Raw genomic sequence first — 24,019 nt, 5'->3', positions numbered from 1 at the left:
TACTAAATAATGAATATATTAAAGATAATACATAACAGTCATAACTCCAGGAGTACAATTCAGTTTGCTTTGATACCATCAAAAACATTTTGAAATTGGTTTAGAAAATAGAAGCCCAGGATTTTGTGTCTGACTGCATTCACAAGTACTTTGGAGTCAGCAAAACACGTCAACAAAGTAAATGACCCTGATACAGGTTGTTTGCATTTCTGCCATGCTGGTGTTATCAATATGGTGTGCATGCAACAGTGCTGTTCTAGAACAGTGGCAGATTATCAGCGTTTTCACCTTCTCTGCTTGATAGCCAAGAAAAACTCTCGGTACATCCGCTTATCTTAAAACCTCAGAAACACTGCAAAAGAAACCTACATAATTATTTTTTAGCATAATTATACAGTGCCTCTCGTTTTGTAGGGATTCAAGTTGGGATGATTGATTACAAAAAAAAAAAATCAGTCTATTATGAGTTTGTTAAAATTAGCATTTTAAGAGGACATTTGCATTCTGAGGAAATAAATGGTATTTTTAATATCTGTTACTGTAATGACTTAGGATCTGCCATAGGATTGGTAATTCACACATGCCATCTTTTTGGCAAACGCCCAGCTTGTAGGTTTTTTTGTGGGAGAAGATGCTTATCCTGTCGTAGAAATGCATTAAAGTCAGCGGGACTATAGGTACACGTATCTGTCTGTGGGAGATCCATTTGCATAATCAAGGCCTGATGATTCAGTGGTAATGAAGAGCCCGTCTTGTTATTTATCTAAGCAGTATGGAAAAGAACAGTAACTGCTGGGTGTGGAGCTTATGTGCGTTGTGCACTTTGACAGGGGATGCCTGGTGCTTTGCAAAAAGTCAGAGCTTTTCAGTAGAGATTTGGTTCCATCTGACAACAGTTAAAAGCGTGTCATCCTGCTAGAGGATCTTATAAAGGCCAAAATTCTTTATTTTCATACTTCTTATGCTTGTTTGTTTTTTACCAAGCAGTCTTTTGACAGCAATTGTGAAGTACAAGCATGGCTTTGTACTGAATTCTATTTTGAAATCAACATCAATGCTTTTATCTTAAACGCATGGAAGATGTGTTCCTTCACAGGACCTACTTCATTTTTAGCATTGTTGTATGTGTGAGAAATAAGCCTTCATTTTAATTTTGAAGCCCAAATTTCCAATGTTGTAAGTTGCTTCAGCTTCACATGAAATGAATCATGTTTTTTTTTTATTTATAAATATATGTGCCTCTGCGTGTGTATGTGTGTGTACACAAACAGGTGACAGCTGCTTCTTTGTGTTGTAAAATACAAACACAAACAAAAAAGTATTCCCTTGGCTGTTATGAATCAAAACAAAACTCTCTTTCCCATATGTAACTATGAGGAGGATACTGTCCTCCTTTCCTCATATTTTTTGATAATTAAAAAAAAAATCCATTTTATTAATGGACTTTGCTCTTTCCATTTCCTAGTTCTTCTCATATATTTCTGTACCGGACATTCTTGACTTATTTTGGTTATTTTTCCTTCTTCTGCAGTGTGGTTTTCAAGGTCATGTTTTCATTGTTTTAGGCCAGATAACCAACCTGTTCTGCACCTGTACTCTGGCAACTAGTTTTCCATCACTGGCTTTTGAGTGGTAAAAAAGTTGTATAGGACTTCACAGAGAAACAGATGGTGGTATGCTGCTCTGCTTTCTATAAGCTAGATCAATTTAATTATCTAACCATAAAATTTAGATATGTGGAGATGCAAAAACATGTGAAGTACTGGGTACTGTAAAGACATTTCTAATGTAAAGATTAAAAGCATCCTCATTCGTATGCTAGTCATCATGTCTACTGCTGACAGGCCTCCTGCCCTGAGGTAGGACAGTCAGAAGTCTCAGGTGGTACAGCCTTAACAAGGCAGCTCTTACATTCTCCAGGAGGAACTGAAGTTACTTGTATCAGTTTTTAAGATGGGGGAAAGTGAAGTCCAAAGTGAAGAGAAAACTCACTCAGGGAAGCATGGTATATTAGTAAGGAAATTAAAAAAAAAAAAAAAATCTCAGTCCTCAGCTGTACCCAGCAGATGGCATTTTTCCCCCTTATAACCACTAAATATTTTGAAAGCTATAATCTTTGGATATTTTCGTACTTAAAAATAGTCTTTTTTTTTCACAAAATATTGAAGGATTGCACTGTGGGCAAATACTTATCAATGGATTAAAAATGAAATATAATGTGTATACCTCTAATTACAGGGGAGAGAAAATTGGAATGAGGAGCGTGCAACAGCATAGTGAACTTGATTGTGGTTTTCCCCCTCAAGTCTGCATATCAAATCGTCGCCTCCACTTACTTGGTGAATGTTAAAGAATCAAATCTCAAATACTCAGATTTTTAATCTTTTTATTAAGGAGTGCAAAATTCTGCTAAAAGTTAGATACTCAAATGTAGGAGATCAGTGGATCTGGGGAGTAGAGCAGAACAGACAAACTCAGAAGTGAATTGGATGTCCCCTAGTGAAGGCTCTGAACTAATCTCCCTTCCAGAAGGGAAAATTCATTATGGGCATGAATAACCCTTCTCAACTAATAGATTAATAATATTTATTGCTTCTTAATTTATTATGACAATGAGCTGTACGTAGTTCTGATTCAGAACTCACTGTTCTTTCCACTCTCATTCAAGTAGAGAAGCAGAAATGATCAAACCTCACTGACCAAGATGTTTGTACTTAAATTCTGCACAGCACTCCCTTCAATAAGTCTCCACCCATTACTTGAGTGTTAAGAAAAGTGTTTTGGAAGATGAATTGTGTATCAGATTAAATTAGATTGATTTTTGGTTTTAGAAGAGAAAATGGTAAGACATGCAAATACTTTCGTCAAGTTGAGATAGATCATAAATAGCAGAAGTATTAAGCTTCAGTTACTTGAATTATGTTGTTAAAGCTAAATGATTAAAATTGGGCATTTTCTTTTTTAATTATTCTTATAATAGGATATGATGAATGTTTTTTTCACACACTGATAATTTCTGGTTTTTATCCTAGTATCTATTTTACATTAAAATTCTTAAAACATTTTTCATGTATCCTATACCTCTTGTTTCTCTTTGTAATATTCAGAGACATATGCTACAGAGGAATTTTCCAAATGTCTTCTGAAGATAGTATCTTGCCTTTTTTGGAGATAAAATTAAGGCTCTATGATGTTATTTGGCTGGTGACTTTTTGTGGTTTGATAGAGCCTGTGTAGGCAAGAGGTATACCTGTGTTCAGTCTGTGGCAAGGTGAGTGTCCAGTGCTTTACTCTTCTAAAATGCTATCATTTGAATAAAACTAAATAGGTACAGGCTGTGCCAGGCTTCAGAAACATGGGATGAATTACTTAAAAACCTACTTAAATACCTCAAGGAAGTTTACTTGACAAGCTTAAGGATCAGGAATGAGCCCTAACTACTGTAGAAAAGCCTTTCTTTTAAGGATCTAGCATGGAAATTATACATTGGCTGTTCTGTTGCTTTTCATTTTGTAAACTGAGAATCGTTCTTTTCCCAAAGGATTTTACATAGCGTTTGGTCCAAATGTTTCATTTTGTCACTGAAAGCTGTGTTATGAAACTGATGATTCCTTTAAGCAAAATTTAATACAGAAAAATCCACACCATAAAGATAGTATAGATGTAAACTTTGCAGAGTCCCTTTTTTGCCGCAGTTTTTTAATGAAGTATGTAAATAGTACAATCTAATTATGTACTTTTGTTTAATGCAGAAAATATATCTCTGTGATAGCTCTGCCTAAATTATTGCTTTGTTTCACTAGATTTGAAATGGTATAAACTTTTTGCAAGGCATAAAGTGCATGAGTAGAGGATTTTTGTGTTAGTGCCATGGTTTAACCCAGCAGGTAGCTCAGCACCACACAGCTGTTTGCTCACTCCCCCCCACCAGTGGGCTGGGGGAGATAACCAGAGGAAAAAAGGTAAAACTCATGGGTTAAGATGAAGACAGTTTAATAGGACAGAAGAGGAAGGGAAAACTATAATGATAACAATATATGTATCGAAAACAAGTGATGCACGATGCAGTTGCTCACCACCACCCATCTACTGATGCCCGTCCCATCCCTGAGCAGCACTCCCCCCCCTGGCCAGCCCTCCTAGTATTAGTGTTCAGCATGATGCCACACGGTGTGGGCCATCCCTTTTGTCATTTCGGGCCAGCTGCCCTGGCTGTGTCCCCTTCCAGCTCCTGGTGCACCCCCAGCCTCCTCGCTGGCAAGGTAGCAGAGGAGCAGGAAAGGCCTTGGCTCTGTGTAAGCATTGCTCTGCAACAATTAAAGCACCAGCATGTTATCAGCATTGTTTTTTCCCCTAAATCCAAAACATGGCACATACCAGCCCCTGTGAAGGAAATTAATTCTACTCCAGCCAAAACCAGGACAGGCAGAAAACCAGAGATGAATATGACAAAAGAACAGCAATGTTATGACCGCTTAAAAATAATTCTTCTGCTGTAATAGCTCCAGGATCACAAAGTTGTTTTTGTTTTGTTTTGTTTTAACTTAAAATGGGAGAGAGAGGAAACAACTTCATACTTTTTTTTTTGTTTGTTTGATGTTAGATTGCGTGGGTTTCTCAAGCTCTAAAACAGGAAGAGAAGAGAAGTTAGCAGGTCTTTTGTATGTTTGTTTGACAAATTTTCATCCTGAATTTAATTGCCAAGGAGGCCTGCAAAAGATACAGGAGTCAGGGAATATATTAGCAGTGAGAAAGGATGAGCTGGGGGAGGAAATGGACTGGGGACACCTTCACGTTATTAATTCTAGAAAGCTTTTCTCTTCATCCTCATTTTAAATGATTCATTTAAAATACTTACTGGTATTTACTATTTTATTCCAGCCTATTTATTGGTAGCAACAACATCTGTCTACTCAAGTTTGATGTATTTGGGGAAAAAAAATCAAAAAAATCATGAGCTCTGAGGTTCTGTAGAAGATGCATATAAGCCTTTCATATAAGGAGACACCACTGACAAACTTATTCAAAAGTGGGTTATATTTAAAACTGGCAAATGGAGAAATAAGCTGTATTGAGGAGAAAAACCATTGTTTCAACTGCAGTGAAAAGTGAGACTAGCTTGGATCTACAGAACTGGCTGGGGTATTGGGACAATTGCAGAAAATCTGTTTGTGCCATGTATGCAAGCTTGAGAAAGTTGGGTAAGAGGGAATTTTGCAACTCACTCAAGCTCCCTAGTATGGGGTTGTGACCTCTTTCTTCATTCAGACATCTTTAGCCTGGGTGTCTTCAGAATATCTTAATGAACGTGAATTCACTTGCTTGTCTAAACAGTCCTCTTCCTATATTCTGGTCCTGAGGAAAATTATTCTCCTTTTCTTCCTTTTCATTTTCAAATTTCAAATACAATAATTGCCTTCTATCATTGCCCTGAGTGATTTATGCTTGAATGAAGTGACTGCTGTCCAATAATAAATTTTCCTGGCCATAATAACAAGGTGGTGTTGGAAGTAGCTTCAAAGAAGAGAATGGCCTACTTAATTTTCAAATAGGTAAAGAATTTCTCTGAAAGAACAATTAAAACTTGATTTTGCAGCTTTTAAGCTAGTTTTTGTCTGGTAGATGTTCTTTTACTGGTTCAAGAAAATAAGTGTGAGCTCATAACGTAAACCTAGAGTTAATTTTTTTCTGCACATTTTATGTCAATCACAGATGAGTCTTCCTGCGCAAGTGCTGGATGTGAAAAATTAAAGTGATATTCTGAGTGTGAAATTAAATATGTTGGACAAAAAATGTAGAATTGTACGTGATATCAAAGCAATGCCATTGCCACTGGCCTCTGTATTTAAAACATAGCAGAGGAGTGTTAAGGTTACAGCCTAGCATTTCCAAAGAAGTGGGATTCCTCCAAAGTAAGTCAAACTCAGGGGTTGTATGTTACTAGTGCTGGAACAGGCAGATCCAGCAAACAGACTTGTAGTAACTGGATAAATGGAATAACTCCTAAATTTAATTTCTCATAGGAAACTAGGTGGTAAAAGTAGGTATAAGGCACTTTGTTGTTGGGTGTCCTACCTGTTACAGAATTTGACAGCAGAGATGAGTTAAAATGTGTTTCCCATAATCTGTTACGGGCATGTGTGCTCTACAAGTTTCCCCTTTGCCATCTTTTTTTTTTTTCTGTGATACTGTTGCCATATAAACTCAATTTTGTGTTACTGCTAAAGTTTTATTTATTCTCCTTTCCTCTTCTCACCCAAATTTGCATGCGAGTCTTCAGGGTTGGTTTCACAGTACAAGCGATTATTTTTTATTTATTTATTCTCAGTTCTTATTCCATACTGATTAAAGTCCTGGATAAAATGCACAGGATGTCCATGAAATAACTGAAATTACATTCGTGTATACTGATTTATATGTTTCTCTTGCTGATGGTCTGAAGATGGAGGTAAGACTGGGTATATAGGAAGAGTTAATAGCTTTTATTATGCTGATATGTTTGAAAAATAGCCAAATTTTGAGACATCAAAGTTTTTCTTCAGACTTGAAAATTTGCATGTTCTATTCCTTGTTCTTTACAGCTATATCAGTTAGTCTTCCTAGAGACTGCATCTTACCTTAAATCAGACCTGAATTAAGGTAATTGTTCATTTATAATGAGGGATTTTTTTCTGCAGTACTTTGCAGTTAACTGTATTACCTAAAAAAGCTCTCTATCCATACAAGTAGCTTATAATCCTGCCTTGAGTATCATCTAGTTGGAAAATCAAAGCACATGGAAGAATGTTGCACTGGTCTTCCAGCAGGCTTTTTCTGGCAAGGATAAAATACAGTCCAAAAGGACATGCAAAATTGCTTGCAGTAAAAATGATGTCTTGGAGGAAGGAAAAAAAAAAAAAGCACCCTCCTTTACTGTACATTTGTTAATTAATACCTTAATAATTTATGTTACATAAATCTTCTCAGATACAGATGAAAGAAGAGATGGGTCGTCATCCTGATAGCAGCTAAATCACTAGTTATCAGCCAGGGACTGGAAGTAACTAATTTTTTGTCCTGTGCAGTTAGCATTTAGTCATAATTGCTCTTTCACTTGTGCCCTACATAATAAAATTCGTAATTCAGGACAGTAAATGAAGAGATGCTCTCTTTCTGTAATGATAATACAGCAATTTTTATGAAGAATTCAATCATTTTTTCTTAGTGCTTATAAGAAAGATGGATTTCTACAAGATGCTCATCACCCAGCCCTCAGCTTCTTTGACTTTTTAGAGAGCATGTCACATGTAGGTTAATCATTTTAAGTAAAATACATTTTTTTAAAAGGCCTTGAAGTGGAAAGGTCTGGGAATACTGATAGTATACAGAATGCTTACAAACTGGTTGTATTAGACCAAAAACCTGTAGAAGTATCTGCCTGTTAAATGCTTTCTTGGCTTTGATTATATCTTCTTTCTGTGTTCATCTTCGTTGTAAATTTGCTGCAATAACCTTTAAACATGTTTTTGCTCGCTTTTGACTTTCCATCTCTATCTGCTGTGTAGGGATTTTGACTGATTTACAGTTGTTTGTCACTTCATTTAGAGATATAAAATGACAACGTGTGTGGTGGGAAGAGGGCCTTGGAGATGGCCTGTCAGGGCCTATGTCTTCTCTCACAAGGCATCTGCTTATGGACACGCTTTGGCTGCAAGGAGAAGGTGGCGCTGTGTCCTGGTCCTCTGCCGTGGCCCACGCACGGGCCACCAGGTGGATCTGGCGGTGTCAGACATCTTGTGGTGCTGGGGTGGGGAACTCTGACGTGACTGTACCTCAGGAGCCCGGGAAGAAGGGAGCCTGGCTCATGCCACGTGGGTTTTTAGTAGCTGAGCTGACTCCAACTTAAATTTCTGTGGAGGCTGGGGGTGCCCAGGAGAAGCTGGAACAGCAGTCTGTTGCAGTGAAGCCAGCGCTGTGTGTGGAGCAGAGGCATTTCAGGAGGTTTCTTGTTCCTAATCCTCTGGCTGGCAGCCCTCCTTTTCCTAGCATGCTCCAAGCTGCCATCTTCCCCGTGCATTCCCACTCCTGTCTGGGAGCTCCACGGGAAGCACGCCTCACCTCTACATTTGGGAATCATGGGATAAAAGGTGCTAAAGATTGGGAAAGGAGAAGCACACAAAATGTACCAGAGGGAGGCAGGCCTCTTAAATAGCAAAACTAAACCAAGGGGGCAGTGGGTTAGGGGAGTTGCTGACTGTTAAAGGAAGAAAAGAAACGGAGAGATGGGGGACAGGAGGAGATGTGGCACTTCTGAAGCCAGGCAGAGCACCCTGATAGCAGAGCAGTGGTTTCCCTTACAGAGAAAGCAGCCTCAGAGGTAAGGGTACTGATTTTTGAGCAGGATAATACACCAGGACGACAGGGCAGCTTTGTGGAGATGCCTTCTAGATCACAGCTGCAAGCTCAGTATTACGATATCGGTAGCCACTGTTAACAGAGGTAAGTCCTTTCTTGTGTCACAGCCAGGAAAACACTTCAGCTGTGTTTCTTAATTACTTGGGAATGCTGAATGAAGTATTCTTATTACCTGAAGAATTTCTGTAAAAGGAGTTCATAAACTCATATAATGAATACATGGTGGGATTTTATAGTGAACAAAGGAGCTAAATCTTACACCTTCCATGCAGTTTCAGATGTGAGAGGGAAGCATTCAGCAGAGTTCCTGACAGCCTTCCCACCTTATTTTGGGTGGTAGTTATATTCATAACATAAAGGGCTTTCTGCACGCTGCCAGGGGCACTTGTGCCTGGGTAGATGGCGGCTGTGTGCTTATCACACCCACTTCTAAACAAAGAATTCTTTGTTCTTTTCGTGCTTCACTTTGGGATTGTGGTCTGCATAGTCCTGCTTGAACTTGTACCTAAATGGTTTGTAGATTGTAGTTCAGTCATTTCTGTGGTTGGGCATGATTGATTAATAAAGTATTTTGAATAAATCATTAGAGTGATGTGCGGAAACAGGAAGAAAAAGAAATCACTTAGACTGGTCTGGCAATGCACATTTGTGATGCCTTCCCCTAGAGCATCTTTATTAGGAAGGTGGGAATTCTCACAATACTCATGTCCATGATCCATGTAGACAAATGATTTTTGTTCTTCACTGATTTTTTTCTTTAAGAGAAACTGTCAGCCTTCTAGGTGATTTTATTATACATCCACGTGTTCAGTCCCTGCTACTCTTGCACACCAAGGCAGTGTCAATGAGCTCCAATCTAATGATGTTGTCTTGTGATTAAGTATTTATCGGGTTTGAATTCACCCTCATTTGGCATAATTCAATTACTCCTTGCTCTTTTGTTCTGAGAAATGAAATACAGATCACCTGATCAATCTGTTTTGCACTGCATTATCAAAAAGACATTGCTGCCAACTAACGTATTTAGGATACCGTATTCTTTGATTTAGAGTGGTTTACAGTTTGTTTTCTGACAAACTTTTGCATCCATAATCCATTAACTTCTTGATATATGATAGAGTCACCTCCCTGTGATATGGAAGTGCCTTTTCCCTATTGCAGAGTTCTCTCTGACTTTGGCCAACCTGCAGAAAGGTCTGGTTGTTCTACTTGGAAGTGTTGGCTGCCTAAGTCTGGCAGTGCCACGAGGTCATGCCACCACTGGTGCAGCATGCAGGGCACTGGGAAAACCGGGAATCTGCTGGAGCAGCTGCACTGACAAATGAAGGGCAGAGTGGGACAGATGACAGCCAGATGGGACCAGCCCATCACAGCTTTCCTGCCAATATTTTGTCATGGTCTTTTCAGCAGTAACACCCTGTGTTAAAATTGCTGAAAATTTCGATTTCCAACTCTGCTCAAATGATTTAGAATAGTTGTGCAGGACGTCAGTTTTTATTTTATTTTATTTATTTTATGCATTAAAAATAGACCAAAGACAAAGAAATGACAAAACCTTACATGAAAAGAAAGTTCATTGGACTTCAAAATTGAGCCTTTGAGTGTTTGGAAATAACAGAGTTCTAGTTGCCAGGTTCATACACATTAGAATACATTCCTTAATTAATGCTAATTTAATTTCCTAAGTCATATGTGCAGGAGCACCTATCTTTCACTGCAGAGGAAAATAATGTTAAGGTTGTAAGGGTGATTGTAAATACCGTATCAGCCTCCTCTCAAAGTGATGAACTTTGCAATCTAGCTAAAGTTGCCTGCCTTTTGCTTTGTAACTTGCTTCATCAGCAGACTTTCTCTGTCCATGACTCTTTCACATTACTAATAAATATATTAAACAGTCCGTTACAGAAATTGAATAGTTACTTGGCCTTTGCCAAGATGAAAACTGACCGTTTATTCTGCCTTTCCAGTCCCTTAACCAAGGCTTGATCCATAATAGTAAGTAGCCTTTTCCACATAAAAGTACTTACTGCCTAGTTTTATTCTTTTTTTAAAGTATGTTACTGTGGGAGACTGTAGCAGAAGCCTTTTGGCAGTCTGAATCGATTATGTCAGTGTGGTGCCTCTCCTGTCCCCCCACTCCTTCTTAAGTGCTCTTTCATTAAAATGATCAAAAGAGAAGCAGATGCAGCCACAGTGTGAGTGCAGGGGATGCGCAACCCCGTAAGTAGTGCAGCCACACATGGCCAAGGTGGGCATGCTGAACGATGCTGAGCTGAAGGGCAGGACTCCAAGAAGTTTGCAGAAATTAGCCTATTTAGATAGTAAAGATTTATGTTTATTTGTCCATTTGTTACTAACGATTCAGACCCTAGCTATTAAGAAATGTGGATTTAAGAATCTTGGATGTACTACAGCTGGGTTTGGTGGTTTATTTCACTTCGATTATCAAATAATTACTCCCTGAAATTATCCCCAGAGCTCTTCTTTTAGTACCTCTATTTCTGCAGGCATTTCATTTAGGAAACGTTAAAAAAAAAAAACAAAAACAAAAAACAAAAACCACGTAGTTTCTAACTAGGCGTATGTTTTTCTTTTTCAGTAGGAACAAACAAATCACCTAGCTTTCAGCAGTGCCCCTGTCTTCCTTAGTTGTTCCTTGTATTTCCATAGATCAAGTGAATCTCTTGAATTTTTACAGGATTTGTACTTGGATATACTTGAGATTTTGTCACCACTATCTCATTTATTTCTTCTTTATCTTATTTGATATTAGGAGTCTGTTATTCTTAACTAGCTGTGGAGACAAACTATCTTTATTTTGACTTTGGAATGTGTATAGTCAGATGCCTTATTTTATGGAAATTTCCTATTGTAAAGTTTAGCATTGTAATGTCAATTTTTAACTTAATTCTGTGTGTTGAATCTACAAGTTTTGTGGGTTTTGTTGTTTTAAAAGATGGCCAAGCTGAAAGGACCTTATGGGATAACCTAGAAGGTAGATTTACAGTGAACCCACTGCCGGGGTACGTGCCAGCTCTTGTTTTACAAGATGTGGATAAATGTGGGGAGAGCTGCTGCGCAGCCTATGTCAGGAAGTCTTCCAGCAAGTTGGAAATAGTTCCTAACTGCTGTCCTATATTTCAGTGAGATGACAGGGACGATACTCAGAAAAGAAAAATTGAGGTTTACTATCAGAAATAGATTCTAATAGTGAAATCTCTCGGACTATGTAATAATCTCCCAAAGGAAAAGGCAAGCAGCCTCATTTTTCAGATAATTTATGACCAGCCTGGCCAAATTGCTCATTATACTACAGGGAATAATATTCCATTGGTGGAGAAATGGCCATGATTATTTAATGGGTACTTTTTGTTTCTATTTACTTGTCCTTTCTACTTTTTATGGATAACTTATATGTAAATGGAGTCAAAATGCTTCTTTATGTGATTTGCTTGCAAGGCAAAGCCTGGACAAACTTTAAAATATCAGCACCAGGCATAAATGCAGCAAACAAAAGAAAGTCCTTTTGGAAACATCTGATGGTATGGTTAAATTTATAAGTACAAGGGTGTTTTTTGAAAATATCCACCTCTACAAAAGCATTCATGTATAATCTTTCTCCTCAAATGAAATAAAATAATAAAAAAATTTAATAATAAAAAATAATTTAAAAAAAGCCAAAAACTCAAGCAAAAATAATGTTGATTAATCTCTCCTAAGTCAAAGTAAACCATGATACTTGTCAGTTTTATTCTTTTCGATCACGATCCCGAACCACTTACAGACCATTGCCTCAAATACGAGGTCCTTTTGTTTTGCAGTTTGGGGCTCTTTAAATGTCATTTTTATTGGGTTTGGCACATAGTCGTGGTGAGGTTATTCAGTGGCAGCATGTTTTTCAAGGATCAGTTACTTGCTAGATTCCTGCTATCAATACTTAATGACAGACAGTGATTTACTGTAGGAGTGATGTAATTCAACGAAGCCTTTCAAGTACGAAGCATGGGAGCTTTTCCTATGCAGGGCAGTTAGCGTGTAACACTGATATTTTTGCCCAAGTTGCGTGTGTTTCAGAAAGCAGCGTGGGTATTAATAAAACTAATAGCCTACACTGTTGGAATACCATAGTGGGGAAGGCCGAGGGTGTTGAATTCAGTTCTCTAGTTTGTGCTGTCTGCTGCATTTCCTTCTCCATGAATATTACTTGGAATGCAATTTTATGCTAATTGCTGTCACCATTAACTTGGCTTGGGATAGTCTTCAAATTCAGAATTCATGAAATGGAAAGGTTTTACTTAAATTACCTTGGGCATTTTATTGCAAAGATGAATTTAACATTGTAAAATTGTTTACAGTCTTTTTTTTCAACACTTTTATCTGTTCCAAGCTTTTTACTTTCCAAGTTCAAACACATTTCTTTTATTTCTTTTGCATCTTTTCTATACAACCAGATCTGCTTAATGGCTTTTGTAGTCACCTCATTTTTTTTTTTTCAGTATGTGCTCATAATTTGAGGGAAAATGTCCTAAATCAAATATACAATCTTTTTGCCTGCTCTTTACCATGATGATTACACTAGAATAGCATATATTTGTCCATCAACATTTTATTTTTCTTGCATGACTGATGAGTAAAAAAAATTGTCATAATATTTCCATTGCCTAAAAAAGTGGTTTGATGAATACACTGTCGAATGCAGGGAAAAGCTCTTCCTTATATGTGAAATCCCTGCCTTTCCATTGTCGATATTCTGCACGCGAGATTCATTGCTGAATAAATGTAAACTCTCAATACATATATTGAGAACCGTACTCTCAATGGCACTTTATACTTGAGCAAAATTGAATGCACATTGTTCGCTAACCATATATGCTTGTCATTTTAAATTCACAAGCTTATCTATGCAGGTTTTTTTTTTGATTTTTATTGGATCCTGTTATAAAAACTCATATTTTATAAAACCGAATTTCGTATTTTCACTCTGTTACTGTTACACCAGCCTTTGAGACAAATTAATAAAATAATTAATGGTTTTTCAAGTTGAATAAAGTTAATTCTCTATAGTATCAATTTTTATAATTCCCTTTTTATGGTTTTCTGATTTTTTTGTTGCATTTTCCTTGAATTTGATACTCCAAGGAAATACATCAGAAGAGTTGAAAAGCAATAGGGAATGATTGACCTGAACAAGAAGCAAACTATAATTGAAATGTTGATGTAGTAGAATACAAAATATGGTTCAGGAGGCTAAGGAACTGCTTCTTTTTTGTGGTTAAGATACTGCAGCACAGTGTGCTGTTGTCCCTCGCAGTTTAAGTGAACACAGGATAAATGTAGTATATTTATTGTATTATTAAGAAGACATTAGCAGGATTGTGTGGATACGACATCCTTTCTGCTGTGCCCTGGTGCTTTATTTGTGCTCTAGTCATAGCACTGAAATAATTTGTTTGTATAATGGAATACAAAATTTGTAAAATTACATATAAAAGTTACTTTTATCTTCAAAGGTATGTGTCAAAGCCATTAAAATAATGTTGCAAAATGTAGTTACTGAACTCACAAAGGGTCGCTTCTGTTCTCAGGGCAGTTGTTCATTTGTGTTTTTAATTTACAACAGTCATTTCTGCCTAAAATGTGAAAATGCATCAGGAGAAATTTTTACAGATAGTTAAAAGCATACGTAGAGCATAACAATGAAATTCTTTGTATGTGCTTATCAGAGAGAAGGTATATTTTAAAATGAAATATAAAATTATTCAGGTAATAACTAATATTAATCCTTTTTTTGTGGTTATTTTAAGTGTGGACGTTTGGCATGAGAGAGCACTGATTTTCCTAAAATTTTATCTGACTGTCCAATTTTTATTTTAAACATTTTTTTCCCCATTCCAGCCTTAATCATTCACTAATGCATATGCAGAGATACTCCTAGCAATAGAGGTATGGCTGTGCACAAGGGTCAGTAGCATCACTGAGCATCAGGATTGATTTTTTGTTCGGTTTTGCTTCACACCTCGTCCATACTTGGTACACAGCTTCTCAGGACTGAAGTCTTTTCACCAGCAAACTCTGTGAAGTCTGCAAATGTCTTTGGGCAGCATGTGCAGGATGAAGCTGTTAGATCAGATCCTCAGTCCCATTTAAGCCACGTGCAACTGCTTCTGACTGTAAAGTGAAATTAGATCTTAATCCTGTTTATCGATGGAATGGGTATTTCTGTTTAATTGTATCTACTAGGGTGAGATCCCTTCCATGCAGACAGCAAGGGTGTTCCAGGTATCAGTGCACCGTTCCCATCAACCAGAACGAGCCCCGAGCCCTGTCTGAGCTGAAGCGAATTCGTCCCAGTAACAGAACGGATCAGACGTAGTGGGTGCTGCCCCTTGTCCTTCAGTGATGGCAGTGAATTCCAGCGCTGCCATCAGTAGAAGACAAAGAGATATGCAGAGCTGTCAAGTTGAGTCTTAGAAGCTTCTGCAGTCCTGAATGCTCTCAAGTGCTTGTCTGGTCGTACAATGTGAACAGTGAAGAAGAAATGTGTAACAGTGAAGTCGTGTTAGATCTAGCAGAGCTTCGCTGCCAGCCTGTAGTTCTACCAAAAAAAAAAAAAAAAGAAGAGGCACATCTAAACCACTCGTGTAAAATCAGGCCTTTTGGCGGTTGCTAGTGGTAGTGGAAAAGCAGGCAACAGTCAAGGATAAAACCAGCAATACAGAAGCAATACCGAATCCAGTGACTTAGGTGAAGTATTGAACTATTCATCAACCGTGATGGCTGTCGAGATGCATTTTAGGATCGCCTAATACAGATACTGCAAGATACCCTTTGATAGATTGTCATAAGTTTTTGGATTTTGATGAACATTATTGAGGAAAATTAAGGAAGAAGTTGCATTTTCTATTTCAGACGGGTGGTTAATAACTGAAGCATTGCTGTAGGCAGTTCTGCATGCCTCCTGCTGCTTGCTTCATGCAGCTTTTCATCTTGAAAAAACAGATGTCTCAAGCCCATCTGCCTGCTCATTTTTCACTGTTTTCCTGTGGCATTTCCACCTTCCTAATGCCATTTACCTTACCTCTTCTCAGCCCTTCTACTGTGCGCGTTGTGTTTTTTCACTCCATGCTCTCTCCCCGGCCTGTCTGCCCTCTGCGCTAGAGCTGCGAGTCTCGGCACTGTCCGTGTGTCCCCCCACGATGCTCCACGGGTCTCGCGGCAGAGCAAGCGCAGGAGCTGCTGCCTCGCACAGGAGCAAGTTACCGCGTTTGGCTCACCTGCAGTAACTTGCTCCTGTGAGAGGCAGCGGCTCCTAGCTCCACCCCTGCTCCTGTATTTCTCTGCATGCTCCTTTCTGGAAGCCTTCTCTCACGCTCCGCACAGCAGCGCTAGGATCCAGACAGTCCAGAGGGCAGCTCGCGGTTGGTTTGGGTATGAACTGGTCAGATTCCAGCAGATCGCCCGAGCAGACTTTCAAGGCGGCCCTTAAAGTGTGATGGGGCAGACGCTGGGGTTCTCCTCAACCTCAGGTAGTGTCCGTGAGGCATATCCCCCAAGGGTACGTGGAGGACCTGTTTGATGCCTTCACGTCGTGCTACTTAATGGTCGAAGCATTTGTATGGCAGCGAGCCGTGCCTGAGCATTTGCTGAGAATACCTGGAAATAACCACCTTCATCTTAACAGGCGGCTCCCGGTGAGTTAGCAGGATAGATGTGTGTGGAGAAGCAGAAGTGATCGGGGTTCTTTGAAATGTGCTGTCCTCACAAAGCCCATTGCCAGGGGCCCAAGGGCTCCGTGGCCAAAGGCAGAGGGAGGTAGGAAGAAGACGATGATACTGGGACTGTCCCAGCACCCAAATCAAGGTCAGCTGTGCTTGTGAGGGTGAGCTCTGTGCTAAGTCAGCCCTGGCTGCTCCTGTAGCACTAATCCACCAAGGTTTTTCACCCCACAGCTCTGCCCCAATGCTTTCCAGTCCAGAGGGCTGCCTCTCCACTCCTTTATCACACTTTTGTTCCAGATTCCCTGCTGTCTCATTCCTCCTTATTCCCAGTTTCCTTTCACCCAGCCCTTAATCCTGTTTTATACTTGTTTGCATTTACCCCCCTCACATCACTGTTGCCACCACTCTTCTGTATCTCCGTGCCCCAGCGCACCCACTCCTGCAGTCAGCATCCCTTGTGGGCACACGAAGCCTAGTTCCTACAGCTGGGGTTTTCAAAACGCAGCCGTGCTTTGGGTCACAGAAGAGGCCAAATCTAGGATTTTGAAGGCAGAAAATAGGTGGTTTGGCAGTAACTGTATGACAGTGTTCTCTTGGTACTGGAAAGGCCTGGATGACCTTGACATTATTTTGCCAAAAGTCAGAAACGGTCCCGGTACATTTTTTTTTTCTGGTGTTTTTATGAAACTTGATGAAACAGCCCTAATAGGCATGTCTGGATAAATGGTTGCTCAATTTGGTATATGGGACAGGAGTATGGGGATTGTAATTTTCTGTACGGACAGCACATCTGAAAGAACCACTGCTGTTTGGAGTGATGTTTCGTACGTTTGTTCTGTTTTATTATTACTTACCAAAAAAAAGAGAACTGTATTGATAATGTATTGAATGGAATATGCTGCAAATAAAACATACTGCAATCTGTGAACTCATAAGATTAGTTTAGGCAACTTTGTATATTGCTGCATATTTTAAAGTAAAAGTCCATCTGTGTACTGAAGTGCCTGTAGACATTTGCTTTTTTGATGATTATTTCTCGTAATTTTAAGGTCATTATTTGAATGTGAAATTCAAATCTGATCATTGCACTGTGAAACCATCACCAGTGTTTCCTAGGCTGGTACTGATTTCAGCCAGTGAAGTCCAGCTGTTGGCAGGGCTGGACTTGGGTACTGCTGGTGTGGTTTGGAGAACAGAACTGTGAAAATGTGAAATTAGATAAGAAACAGCTCTAGTTTTGAGAAGGCATTGGCATAAGAAGACATGCAAGTGTTTATAACCAAACCTGACCACAGCTGGGAAGTCTTCGAAGGCAAATGTTATCACTTAACTTAGAAGGGTAGTGAGTTGAGAGCATTAGGAGACAAGATCCGTATCAATTTACATGCGTTAAAGTTTATGGTCTAAAGTTAATTTGGGAGACTTAAAAGTACTTTAAGTATGATGGGTGAGATGGGGACTGGCACGTACTCCCTGTGTCACCCTTCTCCTCAATGGCACATCGTTTTTTTGATCTGCTACTAGTGGCAGCTGAGGCAGAGGTAGCTCTCCTGCAGGAGCTCGGCCTTTCCAGAGCCTCAGCAGCAACTCTTGCTGCAGCCTGCATCGTCTCCACACTCTGCTGTGTGAGCTCCGTCTCGGAAATACGGAAATTGTGCTGGTAAGAATGACCCTAAAAGCGTTTATACTAGTCATGAGACTTGGAATTTTTTGATTGCTCAGGCTCTTTGGGGCAGGGGGGAATATTTCAGGACATTACATCGTGTTCATCTTGGGATGCTCATTTCAACCATGAGTGCTCATTGTACGGAAAACGGACTGGCGTTGCGGTTATGACTCTGAACTTCAGAACTCAAGAGGAATTGTGAAAACTAAAGAATGTGGCCTTTCATTTAAGAGAGTTACAAGTGACTTTCACTTCCCTAAAAATTTCCCAAAATTGCATTGAATTTTGAAGTGACTTGTGAATACAAATCAAAATTTTTTAGTGAAACTCATTTCAGCTGAGATAGTAAAAGGTGAATAAACAGTAATAAGCTTGCACTTCTGTGTCGTTATCAGTCATATGAGGAAGGCAATCTTTGCAGTGTGTATGTTGGCTTTGGATGTACAACAGGGGATAGCTGTCCCTACTTAACTTGCTATGTTGTATTCAGAAAAGACCAGTTTTAAGGTTCCCTAGCTGTTCATTACCTTTAAATAAAGCCATATAAAGACTCAAATTTATAATGATCCTACATTTCTTTCCAGTAAAGAAAACAACAGAAAGAATAACTGTGAGAATAATCACGCTGTATATCACTTCTCTTTTTTTGGTCCCTTACTAGAAGTGCAGCTGGTGTTGCTTGTTGGCTTGTGTTTTTTCTTTGCCTTACAAAATTATATGTAATTCTTTTTAAGAATACTTTGTTGCATTAAGTTGCCTCTTATGGGTATGCCTCTTGGCATACCCCAAATCCTTTTTATGGATTCTCTTTTTAACCTTTTTCAGTAATTACTTCACATGTTTCTTTTCATTTAGAAAAACCTTAAATATTTTCTGAATTTCCTTTATACTCCTAGGAGAAGATTTGATCAATACACTGGCTTTTTGAACTCCAGAGACCTGTGTTCTAAATGAATTTAACTTACTGTGAGTGAAAATGAATTTGACGTGCTCATCCTGGCTTCTGTATGTCAATACGGCAAAACCACTGCAAAACAGTAAAGGTCTCCCAGACCAGGAGCACTAATGGGCAAAGTGAGAAAGTTGCTTACCTGTCCATAGTATGACTGATTTGCTCTGATCCTTACTAGTCTTTCCTTCCTTTGGGTATTTCCGTCAATACCCAGGATATTTTTATATACAGTATCTAATTACAAAAGGATTTTGAAGATGATACACAGCTTGACGCCACATCTTGCAAACTGTTTTATATACTCGAATGTTTCGACTGCCATTTTGCTGAGTTCCACCAGTTTCTTCTGGTAGTGAAACAGTTTTAAGGTCAAGTATATCAGTTTCAGAACTGGCAAGAATCAAAATCGTGCTAAGATGTGTTCATTGTGTGGATTGAAGGTCAAAAGAACAAGTTGCTGTCATCTAAGTTTATATTTTCTTTTGTTTTTAAAAATAGAGTTGATAATGGTGAGAAATTAGTTGAAAATGACAACCAGATTATATACAGAAAAAAACATGTAGCTCACTATGAATTAAAGATATATATATATATACATGATACGCATGCCTAAAATATAGATGTTATTAAAAAGAGACACCTTGGTGTCATGCTTTAGCAAAATGATACATACAGTCCTACTTAATTTCTGGTTATTTCTGTTTAGGGGGGAAACTTAGTCCACGGGTGAGGCCTTATTACTAAAGGCAAGGGGATATAAAATCAAAGGAAACTCAAAAATGTTGAATAGCAAACACTTCATGAAAACTTGGAGCTACTGAAAAATATGATGAGTTTTGAATGTCCCTTTTAATCAAAACGAATTCTTTCAGTGGTATGTCATCAAAGAGTTCTCCTTACAGGTGTCTGTACTTCAGCGCTATGTGTGTGGAACCTCTAAACGTAAGGTGATGACCTCTTTGCCTTTGCTTAGCAGGGGCAAAATAGCAGTTGTCCAGTTTGAACAGCACAATGATCTCATACGCTTTCAGCTGGGCACCTTCCCTCAGTGATGGGCTTGTCTTCCTGTTCTTAGGAGGGGCCTCCTAATGGTCCTCTGGTATTGGGAGTTGGTGTAGTAGTGACATTGACTTGCCCAGTATCTGCAGAAATGAAGCTGACTCTGATTAAGAACCTTCGAGTCAACTTACCCCACCATCCCTCCAAATCTTGGTAGTGCCCATAAGGACTCTATAAAGAGTTCAAGAGAATATAATAACTGGCACAAACTAGATCTGGTGCTCTTTTTATTTAGGAAGCCCTTAGACAACATAGCAGAGATTCTCTGTTATTTCTCTTCTTCTAGTGATGTGTTTGTATTACTGTGCATGCTTTTATTTGTCCTAATCTTTTTTAACTCTTAGGCCTGTTGCTCTGAATGTATTTATTATTAGTCTGTGCTCTTGCTGTCTCTTTGTCTCTAAGTTCTCCAATAAATAGATGCGGTACATTCCTGCTGTTCTTGTGTCTTACTGAGTGACGTTCATCACAAAGGAGCCTGTGAAATTATTTTGTTGAAGAGCTTCTTCACAGTAAACACAAATTACCAGTGCATATCCATCTTTAATGCATTCTTCCTTCTTGTACTAGTTCAAGTAGAGTTGCATAATTGTGTTTGCAAAGGTAGCTCTTGCTATCGTAATGAATTCCAGGAACAACTAATGGGGATGCAAAAAACTTATGGATATAAAGTGATATCTTAAAAGATGTTTTTTTCATTTTTTTAGGCTACTCACCCAGAATGTTGGTCTTCTTTATGTTGGAAACTTTGACAGACCTTTTGCACAAATTAAGGTACGATTAACAAGTAGGGGGGAAGGGGCCATTTAACTGATTTCACTTCTGTATGTTTTAAGTCTTGATATAGAGAACTTAGTGTATTGATACAGTTCCAGCAAGAATAATGGGAAGTAGTGCTGTTTTAGTGTTGTTTACCATATTCTGGGTTTTATTTTAGTTACAACTGCATACTGCATACTTAACTTGTCAAAGAAGTTTAGTTTTTTCCTCTTGTCTTTTGATTAATTTTGACTCTGGTTTAATTATGAGAAGTAAAATGTTCTTTTAGGTTACCTTGTCAGTGACATTTCAAACAAAGCCACTTTGGAACTCTGTAATTCTTCAAGTGATCCTTGACAGGGAAGGCACTGCAGTAAAAAGCACAGATTGTTTTCCCAGTATTATTGGATTTATTATGAAAGGCTCATACAATTGCTGGAAGATCATTTGTCTTATGTGACTTACTGTTTCTTTTCCTTCAGTTGAACTATAATAGTTTCACATTTCTAATTGCCAGTTGCTAATTAGTTATTTTCAAGTCACTTGCAAACAAAAATGTCTTACAAGGATATATGGTCTGCTTTTGATGAGCATCACTGGGATTTTTTTTAGGACAAAAAGAGATAGGCATTAACATGTCAGTCGTTACGGTGGGATGTGGAAATGTGATCTCTATCTTAGAATGTTGAAATGCTCATGTGTCCCAAATGATACCAGTAATTACTATATATCCTGCACTCTTGGCAATGTTGTACCCTCCATGGAGTGCACACTCTTATGCCTCTCAATTTTAAAAGTCTTATTTATTTTTTTTACATCAAAATGAAATTTAATTTCTAAAACTCAAGTGTGTTTCTTTGCCATGCCTAATTACAATTCCAAAGAACAGTATTCCCAACCATATCTAGAAAATTTGCTTTTTCTACCTTGAACCTTGGTACTGTTTTCAAATTGCTTCAAAAGAACATATGCTTGCTTTTCGTCTTCCCAGTTCCTACATGTATATTACTCAGTTTGGAAATCAAACAATTCAAAATGTTTCTGGCACGAAATCTTGTATTGCAAGAAGTTTCTTCCCAAATTAGCTAGTATATTTGTTGTGATAACCCTTTTATAATAGTGCTTGTTTAAATGCTTTGTATAAGTAAATGAAAGGTACAAACATAAAAAACACAAAAAGATACTGAGGGAGTCTGAACTCACTTGGTCCGCAAAGCTAAGTGTAATCACCTTGTCATCTCTGAAATAAAAGATAATCTGTTTTAATAAACTACACCTCTATAAACTGCCTCCGGGTGGGTAACCTGGCAGTTGTCTGCCCAGTGAAGATCAGTCCTCCTTTGAGATGGATGCCATTTTTGTGAGGGCTGCCGTTAGGCTCCATCCTGTTATTGTGGTCCTGGTACCACTGGTAAGATATTATCCTTTATCCATAAGCAGCTAAGGAGTGAAAGTGCCTGAGGTGAGTGATTATTCCTTTTTATTTTTTTTTTTTAGTGTGTGGTAGGAACTGGCCTTGCTCACAGTCATCTCTTAGGAGTTACTTCGCTCAGCTTCCCATCCCAGAGTTAATCAGGGAGCTTAACCCTGCCTTGAATGACTAATTGTAGGTGTTCTCCAAGATGTGACAGCATTTCACTTTGGAGTGCTGTGCAAGTGTAATTGCAAGGCTGAAGAGAGGAGGTAGAGCCCTGGCAGGTCTCCCAGGCAGCAGTGGAAATATATTGTCCTTCCATGGAAGAACGACTGGCATGATACAACCAGCTTCTCATACGGTTCTTCCTTCTCATACAGTTCTTCCAAATTAGGCCCCATCCACACCCTCACCTACCTCATCCACTTCTAATAATAAGCAGCAAAATGAGGGGGGCAGTTCTGCATGGCTGGGGAGAATTTGTGAATTCGCTGTTGCACTCTTCAGCCACTTCCAGTTCACAGCAGTATCATCACCCTCACTTGCAGCCGAGGAGAGGCCGTTCTGCTCTCACCTCCAGAGCTGATCCTGCACGGGATCAAACTGCAGGACTGCGTGTGATATCATGAGTAGGTAAAGTGCAAAACCAGCACATATAGAAAGCACGCAGCCAGTTTCCTGCACTTTGCATCCAGGGGCTTCTCTGCTGGAAGTTGTACCTGCATGCTTGTGCAACTTTTTTTGGACCTTCTTCCCTGAACGTGCCTAAGTGATTTTCCACTGAATTTTCAATATTCAAAGCCATACTATCATTATGAGTTACGTATCATTTTATTTCTTTTAAACTTGTTACCTGATAATTCAGTTTGGTTCAACCTAAGCCTTATGTTAGGAGAAATGGTTAGCAGTTATTCTCTATGCACGACTTCATCCTCTCTTTCACATCACCCCCAGTCTTGTGTACTCCAAGCTACAAAAACTTAATCTATGTAATTGCTCCCTGTATCGAAGCCATTCAACATCTGCAATCAACATCATTTTAACTCTTTGTATCCTTCTGCGTTTCTGCTGTTGCATTTTTATAAGGTAGGCAATGGCACAATTTTGAAGATACAGGCACAACAATGTTTTCTTCAATATTTGCTGTTCATGTTGTATATATGGTGTAATGCTTGATAAATATCTGATATACATTTAATTTGGGTATGTTAATATTAGACTTTCTAATTTATGTTGCTGCTGTGGTCTCATACTAAATATTGCGTTTGCCACAGAATAGGCAATCTGGATATTCAAAATAACTTTCAGTTACCACCTAGGGAAAACAAACCTTATTATCTGCTAAATTAGTGTAGATTATAGAGACACGTTTGAACGAGCTAATTCCACGTGGCTATACTCTCTAAAGAGTAATGTTTATTTTTGGAGCTATAGGTGCATATATGGGCATATATTTGCACACCACTGCTTTGTTTCATTTCTGGTGCTAAAGGTAGTCCTGAAGTCCTCGTTTGTCTGAGGATCATTTCTTCTGTGGTTTGCAACCAGGAAATGATACACAGCTAACAAACACAATACAGTTCTTTAATTCAGACTGCTATCTGATTGCTCGGAGATTCTAGAAAATGTCAGCTGCCCGACAGCAGCAGAATTGGGGCAGAGTGATGAGGCTGCAACTGCTCAGAGATCTTCAGTATCAGAAGTGGGGAGTAATAATTCACGTTAAGAGATAGTGCTGCTAAACAAAATGTACGTGCTCTGGAGGTATGCAGTGGTCTCTTGGAACTGTTGACACAAGCTTCTTTCATTCTTCCTCCAGCAGTTTTTAGGTCTTTCATACATGGTTGCTAATGATTCCATCAGTTAAAAGACTCGTGAACCAAACTTTGTCCTGGAATATATATATGTATAAGGGAGAGTCTTTGCAACCTTTTATTTAGATCTGCTTTTGCTCACTGTGTGATGGATTGGTCTCTCTTGTTATATAAATTACCAAGTCACGTTCATTTGCAAACATCCTAAGTATTAAGGCCTTCTATTAAGATATGGCATTTCTT

General features: G+C 38.8%; 1 protein-coding gene across 3 annotated transcripts in view; it reads left to right on the top strand.

The window, feature by feature from the left end:
- The window catches only part of RNGTT (RNA guanylyltransferase and 5'-phosphatase), a 187,900-nt gene that overhangs the window by 134,875 nt on the left and 29,006 nt on the right, over positions 1 to 24,019 (top strand). For all 3 annotated transcript variants that reach the window (XM_083831491.1, XM_083831490.1, XM_083831492.1), the window contains one exon: positions 20,497 to 20,563. In XM_083831491.1, the coding sequence (XP_083687617.1) occupies positions 20,497 to 20,563 (67 nt within the window). The remainder of the gene's footprint in view (positions 1 to 20,496; positions 20,564 to 24,019) is intronic.

The sequence above is a fragment of the Anser anser genome (genome assembly GCF_964211835.1).
Source record: "Anser anser genome assembly, chromosome: 3".
Lineage (NCBI taxonomy): Eukaryota > Metazoa > Chordata > Aves > Anseriformes > Anatidae > Anser > Anser anser.
The sequence above is the reverse complement of the archived record's forward strand: the minus strand, read 5'-3'. Positions and strand labels throughout refer to the sequence as shown.